We start from the raw sequence: 20,260 nt of genomic DNA, 5'->3' as shown, positions 1-20,260 counted from the left end.
CCACCTCGCTGCTAAGGACTTCAAACGCGGATGGGGAGGGGAGCGGAGGGGCGTGGTTTCGAGCAAAGCAAGTGCGGGTCCGCTGTGGCTGGCACGCTGGCTTTTTAGCGGGAAAGCTTCAGCGGCAGAGACGGCGAAAGGGAGTCGGCGGATGGGGGTGGGGGCTTTCACTTTCTTTCCTCCTTGGTAAAACTTGTTTTTCCAGAGTTTGGGCAACTTCAGCAGCGGCGGGTTTTTACCTTTCCTGCAAAACAGCCGCCTTCCCGGAAGTTTGGATTCGTGAGCTAATAATGCAAGATGACAGGAGCGTTGCGGCGTTTGCGAGGTGTTCTCCTACGTACATACACGCACGAACACAAATAAGAATGTCTTCATTTACTTTACTTTACTTTTATTTTACTTTACTTTTACGAACTGTCCGGATCAACAGATTCTGAGAGGAACGCTGTACAATTCGTCCATCAATAAATCACAGCATTCCCCAACCTTCACTTAAAAAAAAACCTAAATAGAATTAACGTAACTAAAAGGTTTGCTATTATTCATTGTTGGGATGATTTTCAGTGCTTCCCAGAAGACCAGAACTGAATTGGACAAGTGTATCTGGAGAGAGGCCATACGTGAGTGAGCCACCTTAGAGAAGTCCTGCCTTCTGGCCCAAATGCTTTTTACTTTCACAGAATGGGATTTGAGGCTGTTGAATAAGGGAAGACAGAGGTTACCTTGCACAAGGCAGCCTTTAATATATTAGACACCATATTGTACAAGGGATAAGTAGCTCTTTGAATTAGGCTTGGAAGCCTCCTGGAAACCAATATAATGGCTACAAAATAGTTGTTATTCTATAGTTGCAGATTTCCCGATTTGAGGTCTGGTTGCTAAATTCTGTACCTGTTGATACATTCAAGTCATCTTAAAGGCAACCACATATAGAGTGTGTTGCATTAGCCCAATCGTGGTGATCAAAGCATGAATTGCCATTGCTGACCCTTCTTTATCTACTTACAGCCATAGCTGGACACAGAACCTTTGGCCACAGCTTCTATCTGCTATTCAAGTAGGAGTAAATAACCTTCAAGTTTCTTATCTATAATGATTAATAGTTATCATCATGTGTTAAAAATCTCTAAGAATCTGGGATTGGTTCAAAATATAGCAATTGCTTATTGATTTGGCACCAATCTTCATAATATTTCATGGATCCTTTATTACAGGATCTGCATTGGCTTTCACTAAAGTTTCCAAAAAGCAATCAAAATAGTTTTTATTCATAAAGTCCAGGTTATAACAGGGTTTAACTAATCCAAGAGTCTTTCCAAGAAAAGCTGCTCATGGTATCCCATTTTTTGAAGAGAGGAATGGCTGACAATTGGGATGGTTGATTATTTTCAGTCATGGTATTTATATTAAAACTCACTTCCTTCTAGAAATTAAACTAGTCTTACTCTGTGATGACCTAGTCCTTAAAAACTAGTTCTTAAAACCTGTGATGAGGTTTTTAAGAACTAGTCTCCTGTGGGTGTGTTTATTGACCACCCTAACTTAGTCCTTATTTAATTAACATTAGCTATTATATTATTGGTTGTTTTGTGGGTATTATGCTGTGTGGGTTTTTTTATTTATTGCAGTAGTAGTACTTTATTGTCAGTGCACCTCATACAACAAAACTATCATCTTCAGTGTACATTATACATAAGAAGCTCTATAAAATGGAAAAAAAAAAACACATCCTTCACACTCTATGCAATTAAATTGAAAACCCCTGATACTGCACTAATATTGCACTATATATTATATACCTGTGATGGTGAACCTATGGCACGGGTGCCAGAGGTGGCACAAAAAGCCCTTTCTGTGGGCATGCGTGCCATTGCGAGCTAGTCTTTGGGTTTCTAGCACGCACATGCGTACTGGCCAGCTGGTCTTCACAGGTGCCGGAGTGCTGGAAAATGGCTAGAAAAATGGACAAAAAAGGCCATTTTGGGGGCTATTTTTCAAAAAATAGCCTGAAAACGGCCTGAAAATAGCCCCTAAAAAGGACCTGAAAACAGCCTGAAAAACAGCCCCCCGAAAAGGCCTGAAAAATGGCCTGAAACTCCCCCAAAATAGGCATGTGTGAACCAGCCAGCTATTCTTGGGTTTCCGGTGCTCCAGGCTGTGCACATCCACGCATATTCATGCGCCTTCCAGTTTGGGCACTCTGTTCCAAAAAGGTTTGCCAGCACTGTTATATACATTAATACTGCACACATTTCAGTGGTGGGATACGACTGGTATGCCCCGGTAGAGGCGTACCAGTGCCTGCTGGGAGCACTAGGTACCGTTCTGGTACAGTGCTCCGGGGGTCCACCTGCCCACCCTCCTTACCTGTATTTGAGCTGATTGGGGCTTCCGTGCATGCACACAGAGCATACGGCACCTCCGCAACACTCCGCCGAGTGTCACGGGTATTAAGTACGCATGTGCACACTGTGCAAGTGCTGCGCGCATGCATGTGATGGATGCCTGGCCCCGTTGCACCGTACCAGTTGCAACAGGATTCAGAACTCACCACTAATACATTTGTATCGTGTTTTTAATAGGTTGTTATAATCCAAATTTGAATCTTGAAGGTTTGGTAGCAAGGATTTGAGAATTGAAATAAATAGGGATGCAAACCTGCTGTTTAAATAAAGACCAGATCTGAAATTTCTGGAGTGCAAAAATATTTATGGATGAGTCATCTTGTTAAACTTTGGATGAGTTTATTTCTTGTTATCCAACCTCTTATCAATTCAGCCCCCAAAGAATCTTCAGACTAGCATGGGATAATGATGTGCAATTGAATATCATCAGACACTGATGTTACAGTACCTCCCCCACAAGCCAAAAGATGCCCTTTCTTAATGGCTTCAAAAAGGTTTTAAATAATACAGGGAAAAGATCTGAACTTTGAATTATTTCACAGTGTGCCAGTCATGGGCTCAATAACTCTTTTCTTTTATTAGCTAGAATCATTGATAGTATCAAAACCTATTAAGTGGAATAATAGGAACAGGAGGGACACTTTCCCTATCTAGGCCCCCAGAGAGCTTTTCCACAGCTACCAATTTGTAAATGTAAATGTAAATTTGCATTGTATGAGAAACAATACATTATTTAAGCAGTGGAATCCAAACTCAGATTATTAAGTGACAATTGGAAGACATTAATCAGTGTTTATATATAAGGCTTAGGGCTTAAGAAAAAAAAATCAAAAAATTGAATTCCAGTGTAAAATGTTAACTATCCAAAAGCTATGAGTAAAAGAAAGCCACAAATACCAGGAATACTGGAATGCCAACTCCTGATGGCAAATCCATTAAAAATCTGCTACAATGAGGATGAAAAAAAGAAGAAATCAGATCTCTTCTTTTAGAGTAGGGACATTTATTATTGTTTTCTCAATTTATCAACACACACAAATGAGTACCTGAGCAAAGTCTGAAGTCCAAAACTGAATTATTTTCAAAGAGCTGTTGTTTCACCAGTTGTTTTTCTTTTTGAGCAAATGCAATTCAAGAAATAACTGCTTCTTTCCTAGTTTAAGAAAATATAAGCTGAAATCCACATTGTAACCTGTAAATAAATGTATTCAGTAGCTCAAAAAGTCATCTTGCCAAACAATGAATGAGTTAGGCAAATATTTTTTAATCAGCTTATTAATAGCTAATAGCTAGCTTAAGATCTTAGGAAATGATTTCACTTGAATGTAAGGTCCCTATTTAAAAGCCAAAAGCATTGGATTCAGCCAGCCATTCATGAAAAGAATGGGATTTGTAATAGCTTCTTTAGTATACTCACTGCCTTGATTTTTCAGGGAATTGTGAAATGGCACAAACTGGATATTACACATGGTGAGTCACAGTCATTTTCAAAGCTATTTTCAAAGCTATTTTTAATGCACTTCAGTGATAATGGCAAGCAATTCCTCTGAAAGTTCTCTGGAAAAGATTTCATAACTGGATATCATTCAAACACCAAGGATTCAGGTTACATATACATATACATATACATATACATAGACACACACACACACACACACACACACACACATATATATACATACATATTATTCCTAGCCATAGAATTCAGGAGGTAATTCCTTCGGCTGGTGTTTCAATTTAATAATGAGTTGTATAAAGCCAGTTTAGCCAGTTTAATTAAATCCAGAAGAACGGAGGTACTGTAAGTGGACCTCCAGAATGGAGTTCAACCTGTTCTGAAGTCATTGCATTCCTCCTAAAGGAGCATATTTAGAGCAAAGGTGGCTAGGAAATTTTGAGAGTTCAAGTCCATGTCTTAAAAATTGCTGACGTCAAGAACGATTCTCAGGTCATGGTAGTGGCAACAAGTGGTTTGGCATGATAATGTTTAAGCGAGCTTTCCTCAGCCACTTAAACCTGGTCAATTATCTATGCCTATTTCAATGTGCTCTTCAAGGTACTTTTCATCAGATTTCAATTTTTATTTTTAATTATCTTGAGTAGAAACAACGTTATCACTTATGTAGTAGGTCTCGACAAAGCTTTCTGGAAATGAGTCAAGTAATGATTTATTTCAAAGTCAGGTTTGCTATCTTCCATTATCAAACACAAGAGTTAACTAGGTTAACTAGGTTAAAGTACAAGGACCTAATTGTTTTATGGAGTAAATAGAGATAAAGGAATTGGAATTGAAAAGATGTCCAGCATGCTAACAGAACTGCTTATGGAGTGTTGGTAACTTCATAGATTGCTTGGAATATGTAACATTGATCTTACAAAAATGCAACCTGAGTCCAAATGCCAATGTAAGCCTTCATAGCCTTAAATGTTCTGAATATCAGATAAAACACTTCTATTAAAACAAAACAAAACCTAATTATAGAGGAAGATCAGAAGCTTGCACTGATCTTAGTCATCAAATAGAAAAAAAATAGAAACATTCTAATAAATTATACATATTAGTGCCTTTTTATTCTGTATCTGAAACATTTTTACCTTCATTTTTTTCTTTGCTTCAAAAATATTATTTTACTCTTTTTTTTTCTTCAGAATGGTTTACTAAACATTTTAAAAACAAGTAGTCAAACAAAATTACAAACTAGCAATATAAAGCATGTATGTAAAACAAAATACATAATATACAAAATAAAATGTTAGTGTAGTGGTTTATTCAACAAAATCCAAACATCAGAAATAAGATTAATCAGGGTTTCATTTATTTATTTATTCATTTCATTTATACGCCAATCTTCTTACTATCCAAAGAAACTCTGATGGCTTGGTTCCAGAACAAGGGTGGGGAGCAAACTGTATTTTTTAAATAACAGCAATAATTGCTGCTTACATTTTTAAAAAAACTAAATCTAGAGACTACAAAACATTACTTTAACTTTTTAAGTATATCCAATTTCATTTTTATACCATTATGATAATATAAAGAGTGTATCTTTTCTTCACAAATGCAATGGGGAAGTTGATAAAGCTACAGAGACTGTAAACAGTATACCGAGACCTTACAAAGTGTTCAATGCATTTGTTTTGAATAAAGTCTTTCATTCTTTGCCACCTCATTAAATCAAGTAAGAACATTACTTTTGTCCCTTATCCATAAAAATATTTGCCCCGTTGAGGCTATCATATAATTTCAGAACTAAAATCTATGCAAAGTAATTCAAAAACAAAGTACTGTATTTTTGGAGTATAAGATGCACCAGAGTTTAAGATGCACCAAGGTTTTGAAGAGGCAAATTTTTTTAAAAAGTTTTTGCACTCTGCAAACCTCCCAAAAACGGCTCATTTTTCACCAAAACGGATCCATTCCCCCCCCCCCAAAAGGCATGAATAGCCTTTAGGGGGCTTGCAGGGTGCTCCTGGAGGAGGGACAATATCATTTCTGCCCTCTCCAGCCCCCAGAAGCTCTCTAAAAGCTTCCTAGAGGCTCTGCATGGCCATTTTGGAGAAGGGGGCAGGGTTTCAGGAGGCAAAAAATGCTGTATTCAGTGTATAAGACGCACCCAGATTTCAGCGTCTTTTTTGAGGAAAAACGGTGCATCTTATACTCCGAAAAATATGGTAATATGGTTACCTCACTCAAGAATTTCCCATGTGACAAAGGAACAGAAGTACATGTTAATACTTGCACCATGTCAGTGCAATATGATGAATCCCCATCTTATAGGGAGCAATGACCTCATTGGAGAAGTTCAAACATTAGATAAAGTTTGAAGTTATAACAAATGCATTACAAGAGGGATCCTCCAAGTTAGTCAATAGAAGAAGAAAATTTTAGCAAGTATATTGAATAATTTATACAAGTTCACTTATATTGGCCTACTTCTATTATGCTTAAAATTAACATTTGCCTTAAGCAATCACTACCTCAATAATTATAATGGTTGTTGTATTTCCCTCCCAAAAATTTGGTTATTATTCCATCACTCAGGCTGGGGGGTGAAACTTTACGCCCCTCAGACAGGGCTCGCAATTTGGGAGTCCTCCTGGATCCACAGCTGACCTTAGAACATCATTTGTCGGCTGTGACCAGGGGGGCATTTGCCCAGGTTCGCCTGGTGCACCAATTGCATCCCTACCTGAACTGGGAGGCACTTGCAAAAGTCACTCATGCCCTCATGACCTCAAGACTGGACTACTGCAATGAGCTCTACATGGGGCAGCCCTTGAAGAGCATTCAGAGACTTCAGCTCGTCCAGAATGCAGCCACCCGAGCGATTGTGGGTGCACCTCGGTACACCCACGTTACACCTATCCTCCGCGAGCTGCACTGGTTACCGATCGGTCTCCGGATACGCTTCAAGGTGCTAGGCGTAACTTATAAAGCCCTTCATGGTATTAGACCTGGGTACTTGAGAGACCGCCTGCTGCCAATTACCTCCCAAAGACCCATCAGATCACACAGGGTTGGCCTCCTCCGGGTTCCGTCTACCAGCTAATGCCATCTGGCTACAACCCAGGGGAGGGCCTTCTCTGTGGCAGCTCTGGCCCTTTGGAACGAACTCCCCGCAGAGATTCGGACCCTCACCTCTCTCCAGGCCTTCCGAAAAGCCGTTAAAACCTGGCTGTGTCGGCAGGCCTGGGGTTGATGAGTTCCCTTCCCCTCTCGATCTGTGTGGCTGTTGGCTATTTTTAAATGCTTGTATTTGTACTTTTTGTGTTTCCCTTTCCCCGTTGGGTTTGTGCGCCGCCCTGAGTCCCGCCGGGAATAGGGCGGCATATAAATAAAACGAAACCTGAAACCTGAAACCTAAAGTACATTTAAATAATGGAATGTTGCTTATAACTCACTAGATACCTGTAAAATTCTATATTTAAATAACAGGTTAAATTAATTTTAGAGATCAGGTAAGTAATAGTGCCTGGACTCACATACCACATTAAATCATAATTTGCTAACTAGTTTATTGAACAAAATACAATTGGCTGGGTTACCATAATTCAGTAAATTATAATTATTTAAACCACAATGATCGAGTTCATACAAGGTAATCAAAGCTAAATGACAACAAAACCATGGCACAGGACGATGCATGACTCTAATAATGTGTGATATGAACATATTAACATTGTTTTTGTAAACCACAAAAATATATTATTATACAATATACAGCATACTTCATTAATGTACCTGTCCATTTTTAAACATAAAGTATTCTTACTGCTATCCACATGTGTAACAACAAAGTTCCATTTTTTTCAAGTTCTTTGGCCATTAAGTCTAGAAGAAAAGTCTCTGCTTTTCTTTTCTTTTGAATATTGATTTTAAGAATCTTCTGTATTAAAATATGAACCTTTCCCCAGTGTATCTTTGCTTTGTCACAAGTCCCTCAAAGATGGTAGAAAATTCCTTTTACATTTCTAGCATGCATCTTTGACAATTTATCACATGTTAAATACCAATGGTTTATCATTTTATTTAAAAACCCTTTTAAGTTATAATTAATATAAATTTTAAATCCTTTGCCCACATGCATTCCCATTGAAGAGGACTAGTCTTAAGTCATCTATTTCAATGCAATCATAACTTTAAATGGTTACTAAATGAATCATAAAAATCTGAAAATTAACTCCCTTTGTCAGCTTAGGGAGGTGATTGAAAAACATAAATCAGCTGTTTTTTTTTTCCAAAAAAATACATTTGTAAGTAGAAACTGAGATGCTTCCCATAGTCCAGAGGAAAACAGAAAAACACTGGAAAAAAAATAAAGTGATCCTGAATCAAAATGATTAATAAAACGAGATATCATTTTTCAAGTGAAGAAAAGTTTCCACTTGCTCACTTCATTACAGGGTATGTGTAGGCAGGGTCTGATTTGTATTTTCTGGTAGTTTCACGATGGCTCATTGATTTTACTTTCAACATATGCTCAGTCTCTCAAAACACAGCCAATCTTCATTTTTTTTAAAAAAATTAGATATAGAACACAAGGTCAGTACAGTCAGAAATGACATATTTACTACATTTATGCACATTAAATGCTCTGAATATGAAAACAGAAATCATAGTATTTTTCCTGAAGAAGTCAGCCCATTTTCCCCTGAATTACCAGATCCACTAGATCAGTGTTGGATGACCTTTTTGTCCTCGTGTGCTGAAAGCACAAGATGCATGTGCCCATAATGCAATGTGCCTCGCCCCCTGCGAATGTTTGTGTGACAACCTGCGCATGCACGCTCACCCCTGGACTCCACCTGTGGGACCCCGTCTCATGACCTATTTTGGGCCTACAAGGCCTCCCTTAAGCCTCCTATGACCAAAAAAGGGGTGCAAGGGGGGGGCAGCCCCTCCCATGCTCCTCCTACTCCTGTGCATTCGCATGTGCCCCTCATGCCTCCCGCATGCACAGCAAAGACCCTAAAATCAGCTGGCCATGTGCATGTGCAGTGGAGCTGAGCTGGGCGATGGCTCACATGCCCACAGAGAGGGTTCCACGTGCCACCTGTGGCACGTGTGCTATAGGTTCGCCATCATGGCACTAGATCAATAGGCAGCCTAGAATGTTACTTTCTCCCTCTTCTATATTAAATATAAAGGGAATGTTTCTTTTAAGGATTTATTTTTGAGATCAACAGCATCTTTTTAAAAAGGTAATAAAACCATGCTTAAAAATATAGATAATAAAAACTAAATAGCTAACCTTATCAGGGTTCAGAATCAGGTCTGGTTAATAATTGGAAAGGAGAGATTTTATGTGTGTCTATCTGTATAACAATATTCTGTTTGCCATAGCTTACAGGGCTATAAATTAAACTGAGCCATCCCACAAGTTGACAACTGCAAACCACTTCTGTATTCTTGTGGAGAACAAAAGGCCGGGCATTTCAATGATGCCATCAAGAGTTGAGATCAAATTGAACAAGACTTTATAAACTACAAGTTAAACTGAATTTCATAAATGAAGGCAAATAAAGTTAAACTGAACTTCATAAAATTTACAGCAGTTTAAGAGAGACATTCCCGAACAGAACTTTTTAGAAGTTCACTATCAGCACAATACTTATTTCACACTAAACTCTTGGACAGTACTTACACACACCATTGATTTCAAAGAGGAAATACAGGGAAAAACAGATCGCAGTGACAATTTCTCAAAACATCAAACTTTATTGCTTTAAAGGAACCTGCTGTACAATTGGTGAGCCCCATATTCTTATACACGGCTACCAGCAGGGTAAATAAAAACACAAGCAACATTTCCTCCAAGGATACAGGAAGTTGAACCAAGGCACATAAAACTTTGCTGTGAAGGAAAAGCAAAATACTTACCAGAAGCCTCTGCGGCTCATCATTTTCTTGGCAGCAAACACATTTTAAAGTGTGTCAGAATGGTCAGCAAAGCTCATAATTTGTTTTGCAGTAATTTTCCTTTGTCTGTTAATTTCCGAAGAGAGTTATCTGCCCTACTTTATAAAGGTTTTTGAGTATAAATGCGCAAACCCAGTAGCTTTGTATTTCTTCTATGTGAAGAAAAGAATTACTTTGTTCTAAATTTCTCATTGTTCATTTCTAACCATAACAAGCACATATTACAACTGAAATTCAAATAGTATAAAAAGAAAATCTTAACCAACTTTTCTTGGGCCATCCTTACATTTTAGCCAGCTCAGATCATAAGGCTTAATTGCATTATCAAATTTACAAAATGCAAAAAAATAAAACAACACGAAACTAAGTTGAAGTAATTCCTCATTTAGCTCCTGGGTTTATTTTTATGTGAATACTCACATCCTTATCCTCTTCACAACAAAGATTTAAATTCCAGTATGTAAAAGTAAGCAGTTTCTTCCAACATAAAAAGTTATTTAGGTACATCAAGCAACCAAAGAGCACCAATCTGAACAGGTATAAGAAACTCAAAATACTGACATTAAATAAGTATCTGCTCTACGTGAAGGGGGAAGTGCACAAAAGGCTTAAATATTTCACTACAATGTTATTTTTAAATAGAGATCAGCTGTTCCAGCAATATGAAAACCTGCCCTCTTTAAAATCTCAAAAGATCACTTTTTTTCTCTTTTCTGTAAAGTGCAAGTGCTAGTTTTCCTTCAAAAATTGTTGCCGTTTTTATTATGTTTATCATGTTAGTGACAAAACACAGTGCAAAATAGTAAGCCCATTTGTATTTTCAAAAAATTAAACTAATAATAGCAATTCTGATCATATTGTATGAGATTAGTTCCTTTGGAACTATTACTGCTGATAATTTCTTCAGATACAAAGTTTTCTTATCAGTACCTACTTTTTTCCAATACTAGAAGGAAAGAAAATCAAAGTACAGCCTTTTTGATAGTACCTGCCTCCAAATGGCTGATGAAAGTAGATTTTAATACAACGCTGATAAAATATAAGAGTTTTCCCCCACCTTGGATCTGAATGATAACTTGTACCCAAAAGGCTATTTGCTCCTGTCATTAATGTTCAGCATCAGTTTTCTTTTAATAGGAATTCCTATAAATCTGGAGTGTAACAGCAAGCTATTACATATTTAGTTTGCATTCTTCCTCAAACTGAAGTACTATGAGGTTAACCTGCCGCTAAGTGTATCTAACTATCGTTCAAACCTGTTTTTTGTTGTTGTTCAGTCCACGCTGGGCAAATTAGAAATCATCCAGTGAAGCAATGGAGGGCTCAAGCTGTTTGCAAGCAACATGCCTCAGAAGATTCTTTAGAGATATCAAACTGCTTATCAAATGTTCTTTCTCTTTCCATATGAACATTGTGACCACCTAGTTCATGTAATACGTGGCAATGCTTTCAGGTATCCATTGAGCCAACATCTTTGGAGCAGAAATAATGCACAACAACTGCATTAGGAAACCGGGCAAAGGCACTATAAGCAGAAAAGAAAACAGTGTATCAGTTTAAACATAGTATCTTATGCTAATTATTTCTGGTGCTCCTTATAAAACGGCACTAATTTGTTTTGCTATTTTTATACATGTACAAGTTACTTCTTACATAAATCAATTATTTCCAAAGGTATATTTGCAATATCTCTTTTTGATGAAATTTTTAATGCTTTACTCCAGTGTCATTGTCCCTTTGTGTTTATATAAAGCACTATGCAATTTATGTACAATAGTGCTTTCCTTCTTTTGTTGCAAATAACAGCTTTACTTTTTTAATTACAAAGCTTTTTGAAAGAAAGTTTGGATCCCAGACAAACACTGCCTACTTCATAAAGCTATGTACAAAGTGGGAAGTTATAATGTTGTAAAGCAGGACTTTATAAGGTAACAGGACAGAAGGTCATGAGAGTGATTTCTAACTGAACAATCAGATTAAAAAACTGAGCACAATATGAAAATTGCAGTCTATAAAATACAAGGAAGGAAAAATCCTACCATTTAATAAACATCCCAATAATAAGGAACATGGTGGTGAGACTTTACTTTCTTTTTGAAAGTAAAAACGCTAAGTTATATAATAATGGCCTAAACAGGTTGCAGCATCTGGCTGATCCTGTCTGGTCTTCAAAGCTAATCAAGGTTGTGCTTTTTTAATATTTCAATGGAAGGCCACCAGGGAATCTTGCGCTACAGGCTTGCCTGGGAAGTTGAAAAAACACCCCAGAAAGCAACAGCAAACCAGCTCTGCAATGTTGCCACAAAATTTCTATCTGAACATGTCCAGGAGTTACCAAAAGCTGACACTGATCTGAAGGAGCCTTTAGTTTTTACCATAAAACATCAAAACAGAATATGGGACTAAACAAAGAATGTAAACTAGCTGTACTGCTTATTAAGGAACTGATTCATTCAAAAACATGTTAACACAGTAATCTACATATATTTTCTTGGAATGAGCACCAATTGTGACTCAGCTGTAAATCTGAACATATTTGAAACACATTTCTAATATAAAATAAGAAATAAAAAGATTTGCAAGTATAATACCTTGAAAAGAATCACTTAAATAAAACAAAATTAAAGGATCAACATCAGTTAAAAAAGATATAAAATCTAAAGTTCATTAAGTCCTTTACTTGAATGGCATCTTTCATATATGACTAAATTTAAAAGGCTTATATCCTATATCGCTTTCAAGTGAGAAAGACTGCCATTTTATAAGATCAGTTATGAAACTACATATAAAGAAGCCAATTTCTCTACAGACATTTCTGTAAAAGCAACCAAGGCAAGACTATACTGTCAGAACTGGAAAATCTGCAAAAACAAATTGGGCAGCAATTTCTTCTAGTTTCCTAATAATAATTTTACATACCTATTTCCAATCTTCTTTTTACACACACCACAAACTTTTTCTTCTGTGATTATGCATTTCACCTGCTGATGTAAAATCCGTTCTTCCTGTACCTTTCGCAAAATAAGAATAACTTTAGAAAAGAATAATTCCTTCAAAAGCATTTAAAAACCAAATGTGGTCTTTTAACTAGTATGGGTGTATGGGGATCTCTGAAATAACATTCATTGATAAGAAAAAAAAATCTGACACATACTCGCAAGAATTCAGCATGGAGAAGCTTTTTAAGTATCTGATTGAATCGCTTCTTTTGGGCATTTTCTTCAAGGACTTTTTCCAAGAATATTCGTATCTCACTAATTTGAGTATTGGCTGGAAGGAGATTTATTGCCTAGTAATACAATCAAATGATAATGGAAGAAAAAAATCATCTCAGCAAGCAAACAAACAAACAACTAAATAAAAATATGGTTCCAATTGTCTAACTTGCAATAATTTAATAGCAGAGTTGGAAGGGACCTTGGAGGTCTTCTAGTTCAACCCCCTTCCTAGGCAGGAAACCCTATACCGTTTCAGACAAATGGCTATCCAACATCTTCTTAAAGACTTCGAGTGTTGGGGCATTCACAACGTCTGGAGGCAAGTTGTTCCACTGATTAATTGTTCTAACTGTCAGGAAATTTCTACGCAGTTCTAGCTTCCACCCACTGCTTCTTGTTCTACCCTCAGGTGCCTTGGAAAATAGTTTGACTCCCTCTTCTTTGTGGCAATCCCTGAGATATTGGAACACTGCTCTCATGTCCCCCCTAGTCCTTCTTTCTATTAAACTAGACATACCCAGTTCCTGCAACCGTTCTTTATATGTTTTAGTCTCCAGTCCCCTAATCATCTTTGTTGCTCTTCTCTGCACTCTTTCTAGAGTCTCCACATCTTTTCTACATCGTGGTGACCAAAACTGAATGCAGTATTCCAAGTGTGGCCTTACCAAGGCATTATAAAGTGGTATTAACACTTCACGTGATCTTTATTCTATTCCTCTGTTTATGCAGCCTAGAACTGTGTTGGCTTTTTTGGCAGCTGCTGCACACTGCTGGCTCATATTTAAATGGTTGTCCATTTTATTTTATACTAATACTAAGCATGCTCATAAATATAGGAGACATCTCCAGTCATATGTTCATAAATTGGTGATAATAGAACAAATGTTACTATGTTTCATAAACTCCTTCACTCTCTTTTTGAGAGTGCTTGTAGATGGAGAGTAAGCATTTCAATTAGAACAGCATTCTTTTTATCCAGCACTACAATCTAAAATGTTTCCTGTCTAAAAAAAGCAAAATTAAGAAAATCTTACTTTAGTAGTGTCCAATTTGCTGTGATGAAGTTCCAAAACCTGCAATGCAGCTTGAAGATTCGCTTGTGGCTCTAAGAGTTCCATCTTGATTGGTCCCAAGCAATGAACACTAGGTGGTGAAAGATACATTCGGAGCAGAGACAAGTATACCTGTTTCATACAGAACAAACCATTGTGTGTGGGTTTTTTTAAAAAATAAACCCTCCAAAATAACTTGCTTTAAGTACGTCCCTCTCCAACAGAGAGAAACCTATTCTAGCTACAATTCTATACAATTGTATAAAACAACTGAGTTACAGAGAATGGGGTGAAAATATGAATTTAGGTAACAGCAGGTAAACTATCCTTGTGTACTGCTGCTGGTATATGAACATTGAAAACAATTAAATATATCTATCACAAATTGCCAGGATGAAAAAAAAAGTTTTACACTTTCAGCCACCACTTTGGGGGCTGTAAAATGGATGCTAACTGGTTCCATATAGCCATAAGCACTCTTTGCTTAAAGTGTGTAAAACCAATGGTTTCATTAAGTAAACTGAGATATTTCTGCCAGAACAGAATGGAAGAGAAAAATGACTCTGCCCTAACATTCTACATGGAACTATTTATGAAGAATGTTAATGCAGAACATGGTTGGTAGGAACTTACAGAGATAGCTTGGGATAATGGAACACTGATCTTATAAACTACACTGGCTTCTATATTAGAACTTTAAATACCAATATAAAAAAGCAGCTAACAAATAATAACAATCCATTATTATGTTCTTTATAGCATTTAAGAAACTTTTTAATCTAATGCAAAATTATATGCTTTGATTTGCCAAATGAAATTAAGCATTCCTCTATTTCACTATTTTTATCTAATTATTGCATAATGTCTTTTCAAATGTGAGTTTAGTCTCAATCTGCAAATTTATTCCAACAAAATCACATGTCAATAGATCAATAGCAAGTGGAGAAGTAGTCGGTAATTAGTACTGTAGGAAGGACAATGGCTTAAAGATTCATTTACATTTTGACTTCCTCCACATCCTCATGCTGCCTATTTATTATTTTTCATAGCACTTACTGTATCTACTATCTGCATTTAATTATGTAGTAAAGATCAGATATCTGTTTAATAAACACAGGGCATTAATTTTAAAATGTTGAAAAACAAGTTACTCACATCTTTACTGCCATCTTTGTTTCGGTCATAGTGTTTGTGACAGTAACTGAAAACAACAAGAAGAAATTCAGAGCAAAACCTGAACAGAAGCCTAGCATATTATAAACTACATATTTTGAATTTTAATAGCAGTTAATAGCAAATGCTACAGATATTCAAACAGATTTCTTATTTGGCAAAAACACTGGATAGGTCTAATTACTCTGAAAAAATAACAAGAGTTATTGGAGAATATTTAATTTTATAAAATTAGAGAATTGGTAAATTCTGCTGAATGTATTTTATTGAAGTCCTACTTATAAGTCCCAACATGACTGCAAAAGAAACAAGTTCAAAATCTCTTAAATGTTATAGACCAGCGATGGCAAACCTTTTTTTGGCTCGCGTGCCATAAGTGGGGGGAGCACAGGGGGGTCGTGTGCGAGCGTGCCGCACCCATAATGCAATGCGCGATCCTTCAGTGCGCATGCGTGCACTACAGGCACGACCCATTTTTTTCATGGCTTTTTCGCCCTCCCCAGGCTCCAGAGGCTTTATAGGAGCCTGGGGAGGGCGAAAACAGCCTCCCCTGCCCCCTCCCAGAAGCCTCCCGGAGGCTTCAGGGACCTTCAGGAGGCTTCCCTGAAGCCTCCGAAGCAGTCAAAATGACCCTCCGAGAAAACCGGAAGTCACTTACGGTTTGCTCGGAGGATCGTTTTGAGCGCTCCGAAGGCTTCAGGGACTTTCAGGAGGCTTCCCTGAAGCCTCCGGAGCAGTCAAAATGACCCTGTGAGAAGTCTGTTCCTGAATTTCTGGTTTGCCCATAGGGCCAGTTTTTTGCGCTCCGGAGGCTTCAGGGAAGCTCATGAAGCCTCCGGAAAGCCTCTGGGAGGGTCGGGGGAGGCTCTTTTCATCCTTCCCAGGCTCCTATGAAGCCTCTGGAGCCTGGGAAGAGCGAAAAATGGCTTTAAAAAAGGGTGAAGTCAGTTGGCCAACGCGCTCATGCGCGCTGGCCAGCTAACAGGGCGCGTGCCATAGGTTCGCCATCACTGTTATAGACATTTCACACAACTCTCTTTAAAGACTTCAGAAATTTTGGGCAATGATGTCAGATTTTAACTTGAATCTGCCTATATTTCTTGGAATTCCCTTCAAATCTGTGTCAAGCAAAACCATATAGGTCAGCTATTCTTCTTTGAAACTATATGCAAATTGCATACTGTGTTGGAGTGAACTGCCAAGATTACAAAAACATTCTAGTTCATTACAGTGACACTGAAACTATCATGATGCATTGTGGTTACATAAACTTTAAAATTAGTTTTGTATCAACAACAAAATAGAGAAGCTATGTCGTTGAAAACAAGATGGTCTAATAACAGTTGCCAATAAGTTAATGGTTATAGGTTTCAAATATTACAAAGCATGCTCATACTTTTCAGCTATCTTGGTGTCCTTTAGGATGTGAACATATATAAATAGAGCTTGCTCGTGATTTCCCATGCGTCCCAAGAGCAGTGCACGTTCTTCTAGGAGACCTGAGGGCAGGAGGAGAAAAACAGCACTCAGTGGCAATAAAATGTATAAAGCAGTCTATAAGAATATGTATAGTAGTGAAAAAGAAGGAATGAACCAATGGAGGAGGTTGGAATAAAATATACATTGCTGTTTAAATTATGGGCCTGCAAAGAAGCAAATCATTCAAAAGAGAGATTATGCAAGGCATCACTTTTCAAATTTTTAAAAACCACCCTGTCTTTTTCTAGGCTTATATAAATTCAGGAATGCCTACTGACTAAATCAAAATCTTTAATTACAATCATAGATCAGAAAACTGTTAATTATTTTTGCAGACATGTCTAGTTGGATTTTCCTTATTTATTTAAATCAATTTATATGGCTGCCCATTTCACAAATCTAAATCTGGGTGGCTAATATGAATTTAAAAATATAAAAGAAATGATACCTAACTACCTAGTTAGACAGACAATTCTATGCTTTTAACTATTTTAGAAGTTATTTCCAACACACAAATTCATTAGTTTATTCTACTGAACTCCAATGTGATTCCCCATAGAGCCATTTTTCATATATGGTTCTTAATCAAAGATTGCAGGGGCTTTTTGTTGTCAATCTGCAGACTAAAGCCTTAAATAATAGGCTGATACTAGTGGGAATCCTTAGTTAAATACTAAAAGAAAAATATCCCTGAAATACTGTAAATGTTGCACAGCATGGGTTACTGTTTATTCTTACCATCAAAGGGAAAGTCACTGATGAGTTGCTCAGCATTGTAATAATTGGAACTCTCAAGGAAGGAAAGAAGCTTTTTTCGGTACTCTCCAAGTTCCCCCTCTTCCTCTCCAGCTGGCACTGGTGTTTCATCTGTCAGAAAAGAATTTCATATGTGACTAAATATGTCTTACTGCTGTTCTTTATGTTTGGCTCTCTGTAATATTCTACTAAAAATGCACATAAGCATTTTTTCTTCCTTGACTGGAAATGATCAATATAAAGTTAATGTTTCTGTAGATCTTCTAAAAATGTTCTCTTACTTAAGTGAGCAAACAAACAGCGCTACCCATATACTCCAGAATCACAGGGGCTCCCCTCTGCAACAATCCCAACTCTACTTTTGCTTCTGGTTATGCATAATAATATAAATCACGGGTAAAAATACCTGGAGGGAAAGAAGTGAGATATTCCTTCATTAGGCCTTGTACTTTCTCACAGTAGAGCTGAATCAGACAATTGTGAAACTCCGAACCAATCTCATTCCAGATATCAATTACATGCTCCTGAAAATATATGTACATATACCGAATATAAGAGTTAATGCTATGTATCGCTAGAATTTTGTAATATTTCAAAATGTGATCATCAGGGATTCAAAATGACTATGTATCACCTTATTTAACTATTAGAACTAATTTTAATTTTTTTTAAAAAAAAGATGGCTAAAATTACTTCTTTTGTAAATAATATGAGAAATAAAGTATTAGATTTTTAAAAAGTAGATTATTACAATTTTAGTTCTTACCAAGTAAGGAATGGCGAGGTTTTTAAAATTCTCTAACAAGAAGTTCAGAATCTTTTTTCGTGGCAGGGATTCTACTTCAGGAAGATCTTCTGTAAATATCTGCCAAACAAATGGTTGAATTTCCAAAGCTGATATTTGCATATTTACTCTGATTTTATTAAAGATCAAATAAAGACCACTGTATTATATATAAGGGCTACCATACTGGGATAAGACTTGGGATGCTACATTAGCTCACCCATTCATTGGGTGATTCTGGGGTGGTCACTATCTTTCAATTCAACCTGCCCCATGGGACTATTGAGTTAGGCAAAAACAGGAAGGTGGGAATGTTATTAAAGGCACCTTGAGCTCCTAGAAACAGAAGTAGTAACAAATAAAAGAAATATACAATACTCTCTGATCAAATATCTATAATTAACTTTTCTTTAACCTCCTCAAAGACTAATCAATATCTTTCCTATCAATCCACCTTTCTCTTTATATTTCTTATGATTTGCTATTATGGAGCTGATGAACTTTTATCATCTTAGGACCTTAATATAGAGCCTGAAGGTAACAGTATACCCACCATCACGTTTTTAGCTCTGTCAAGCTCTTTGCCCAAATTGCTTTAATAAAGAGTTTTAATAAAAAGGAATGGAAAATTAGCATATTGGAGCATAAAGCATTTGTTTCAAGCAAAATCCATCTTGTCCCTATATTCTCTACTTAAAAAAGTCTTGAGACTTTTTATACAATGTTTAGTTTCTTGTATTGTCAATATTGTAATCCAAACTTAGTGTCATATGTAGAAAAGCAAGATATGTTAAAACCTGAGATTAACTCTGTAAATATTCCGAATGAGGTCAGACAATGATATGCTACATAGTTGAAATTGTACTGCCTACCAAACACATGCTTCATTCTTTTTGGATGGATTACAATATAGCTTATAATTTATTTTCGAGGATAAATTGTTATTCAAAATAGTCCCCATGTGGAGTATATAGTCACAATAATTAAAAGTAATCCTTAACCTATTTAATAGCTTTAGGAATATTAATCAAACTGGCAGCAACCTGCCTAAGACTATTTACTTTGCTATCATAATGGTCAGTGAAGAGAACCGTTCCGCCTCTCTGTTTTTAAATGTATCCAAGTGTACTTACTTTTAATCCATCTTCAGGAAAATCCCTAAGTACCCAAACTGAATAGGAAAATATTAAATTCAAGTTCTCTGTTCCTACAGTATAAAACAAAGATGTCAAATTAAAGAACTATAAAGGTACCGTGTTTCCCCGAAAATACGACCTGTCCTGAAACTAAGGCCTTGCCACATTTTTCGACTGGGCAAAAATATAAGTCGGCCCCCAAAAATAAGCCCCCTGGACAATCCACCTCCAGCTAGGCAGAGCGCCACACACCAACTTAGTGATATCCCGAAGGCACCAAGCTGCAGAAGCTGGGAAGGAGGGTGGGGCCAATGCACTCAGATTGCTTGCCGCCTTTGGGATACCGCTAGGTTGGTGAGTGGCGCTGTGCCCAGCTGGAGCGGGGGGTTGCCAGGCGGCTGCTCTCACAAGCAGCTGCCCAGCAACCCCCCTTTCCAGCCGGGCAGAATGCCACTCACTGACCCAGTAATATCCCAAAGGTGGTAAGCCACGTGGCGCTCTGCCCGGTTGGAAAGGGAGGTTGCTCGAGTGCCTGTTCTGCCCCAGCTTGTGTGCCTCCCAGCATCACTATGCCCCGGCCCAGGTCTCCCTGTAGCGCCAGGGCAGCGCCACCACTGCCGCTGTGGCACTCCAAGCATAACTGGCTTCCAAACTCTGGAGATCCGCTGCTGAGTCTTCTGATAGTGGCCACTCTGGGATACGCTATGGTTGTGGGCCGGCTGCCAGAAGACTCTCTGTCCCACCAGTCTTCCAACTCTGATCCAAGGAAGTTCTAAATGCTCCCCTCCTGATTTTTAGGTCACAGCTTTCTTACTGCTACACATACCATAATTATCA

At 37.5% G+C, this 20,260-nt stretch overlaps 1 protein-coding gene across 2 annotated transcripts in view; it reads right to left on the bottom strand.

Annotated features, from left to right (window-relative positions):
• Positions 1 to 7,780: 7,780 nt before the first annotated feature.
• Positions 7,781 to 20,260, bottom strand: part of VPS39 (VPS39 subunit of HOPS complex) — a 29,888-nt gene continuing 17,408 nt past the window's right edge. Inside the window, exons 16-25 of one of the 2 annotated variants that reach the window (XM_032229113.1) lie at positions 19,421 to 19,494; positions 18,270 to 18,368; positions 17,910 to 18,027; positions 17,486 to 17,614; positions 16,665 to 16,767; positions 15,251 to 15,296; positions 14,078 to 14,227; positions 12,980 to 13,114; positions 12,745 to 12,836; positions 7,781 to 11,350 (exon numbers count right to left, since the gene is read on the bottom strand). In XM_032229113.1, coding sequence (XP_032085004.1) covers positions 11,275 to 11,350; positions 12,745 to 12,836; positions 12,980 to 13,114; positions 14,078 to 14,227; positions 15,251 to 15,296; positions 16,665 to 16,767; positions 17,486 to 17,614; positions 17,910 to 18,027; positions 18,270 to 18,368; positions 19,421 to 19,494 — 1,022 coding nt within the window. In that variant the 3' untranslated portion in view covers positions 7,781 to 11,274. The remainder of the gene's footprint in view (positions 11,351 to 12,744; positions 12,837 to 12,979; positions 13,115 to 14,077; positions 14,228 to 15,250; positions 15,297 to 16,664; positions 16,768 to 17,485; positions 17,615 to 17,909; positions 18,028 to 18,269; positions 18,369 to 19,420; positions 19,495 to 20,260) is intronic. The other variant, XM_032229123.1, reaches the window with a different exon arrangement.

The sequence above is a fragment of the Thamnophis elegans genome, chromosome 1 (genome assembly GCF_009769535.1).
Source record: "Thamnophis elegans isolate rThaEle1 chromosome 1, rThaEle1.pri, whole genome shotgun sequence".
In the NCBI taxonomy this organism is placed as follows: domain Eukaryota; kingdom Metazoa; phylum Chordata; class Lepidosauria; order Squamata; family Colubridae; genus Thamnophis; species Thamnophis elegans.
The sequence above is the reverse complement of the archived record's forward strand: the minus strand, read 5'-3'. Positions and strand labels throughout refer to the sequence as shown.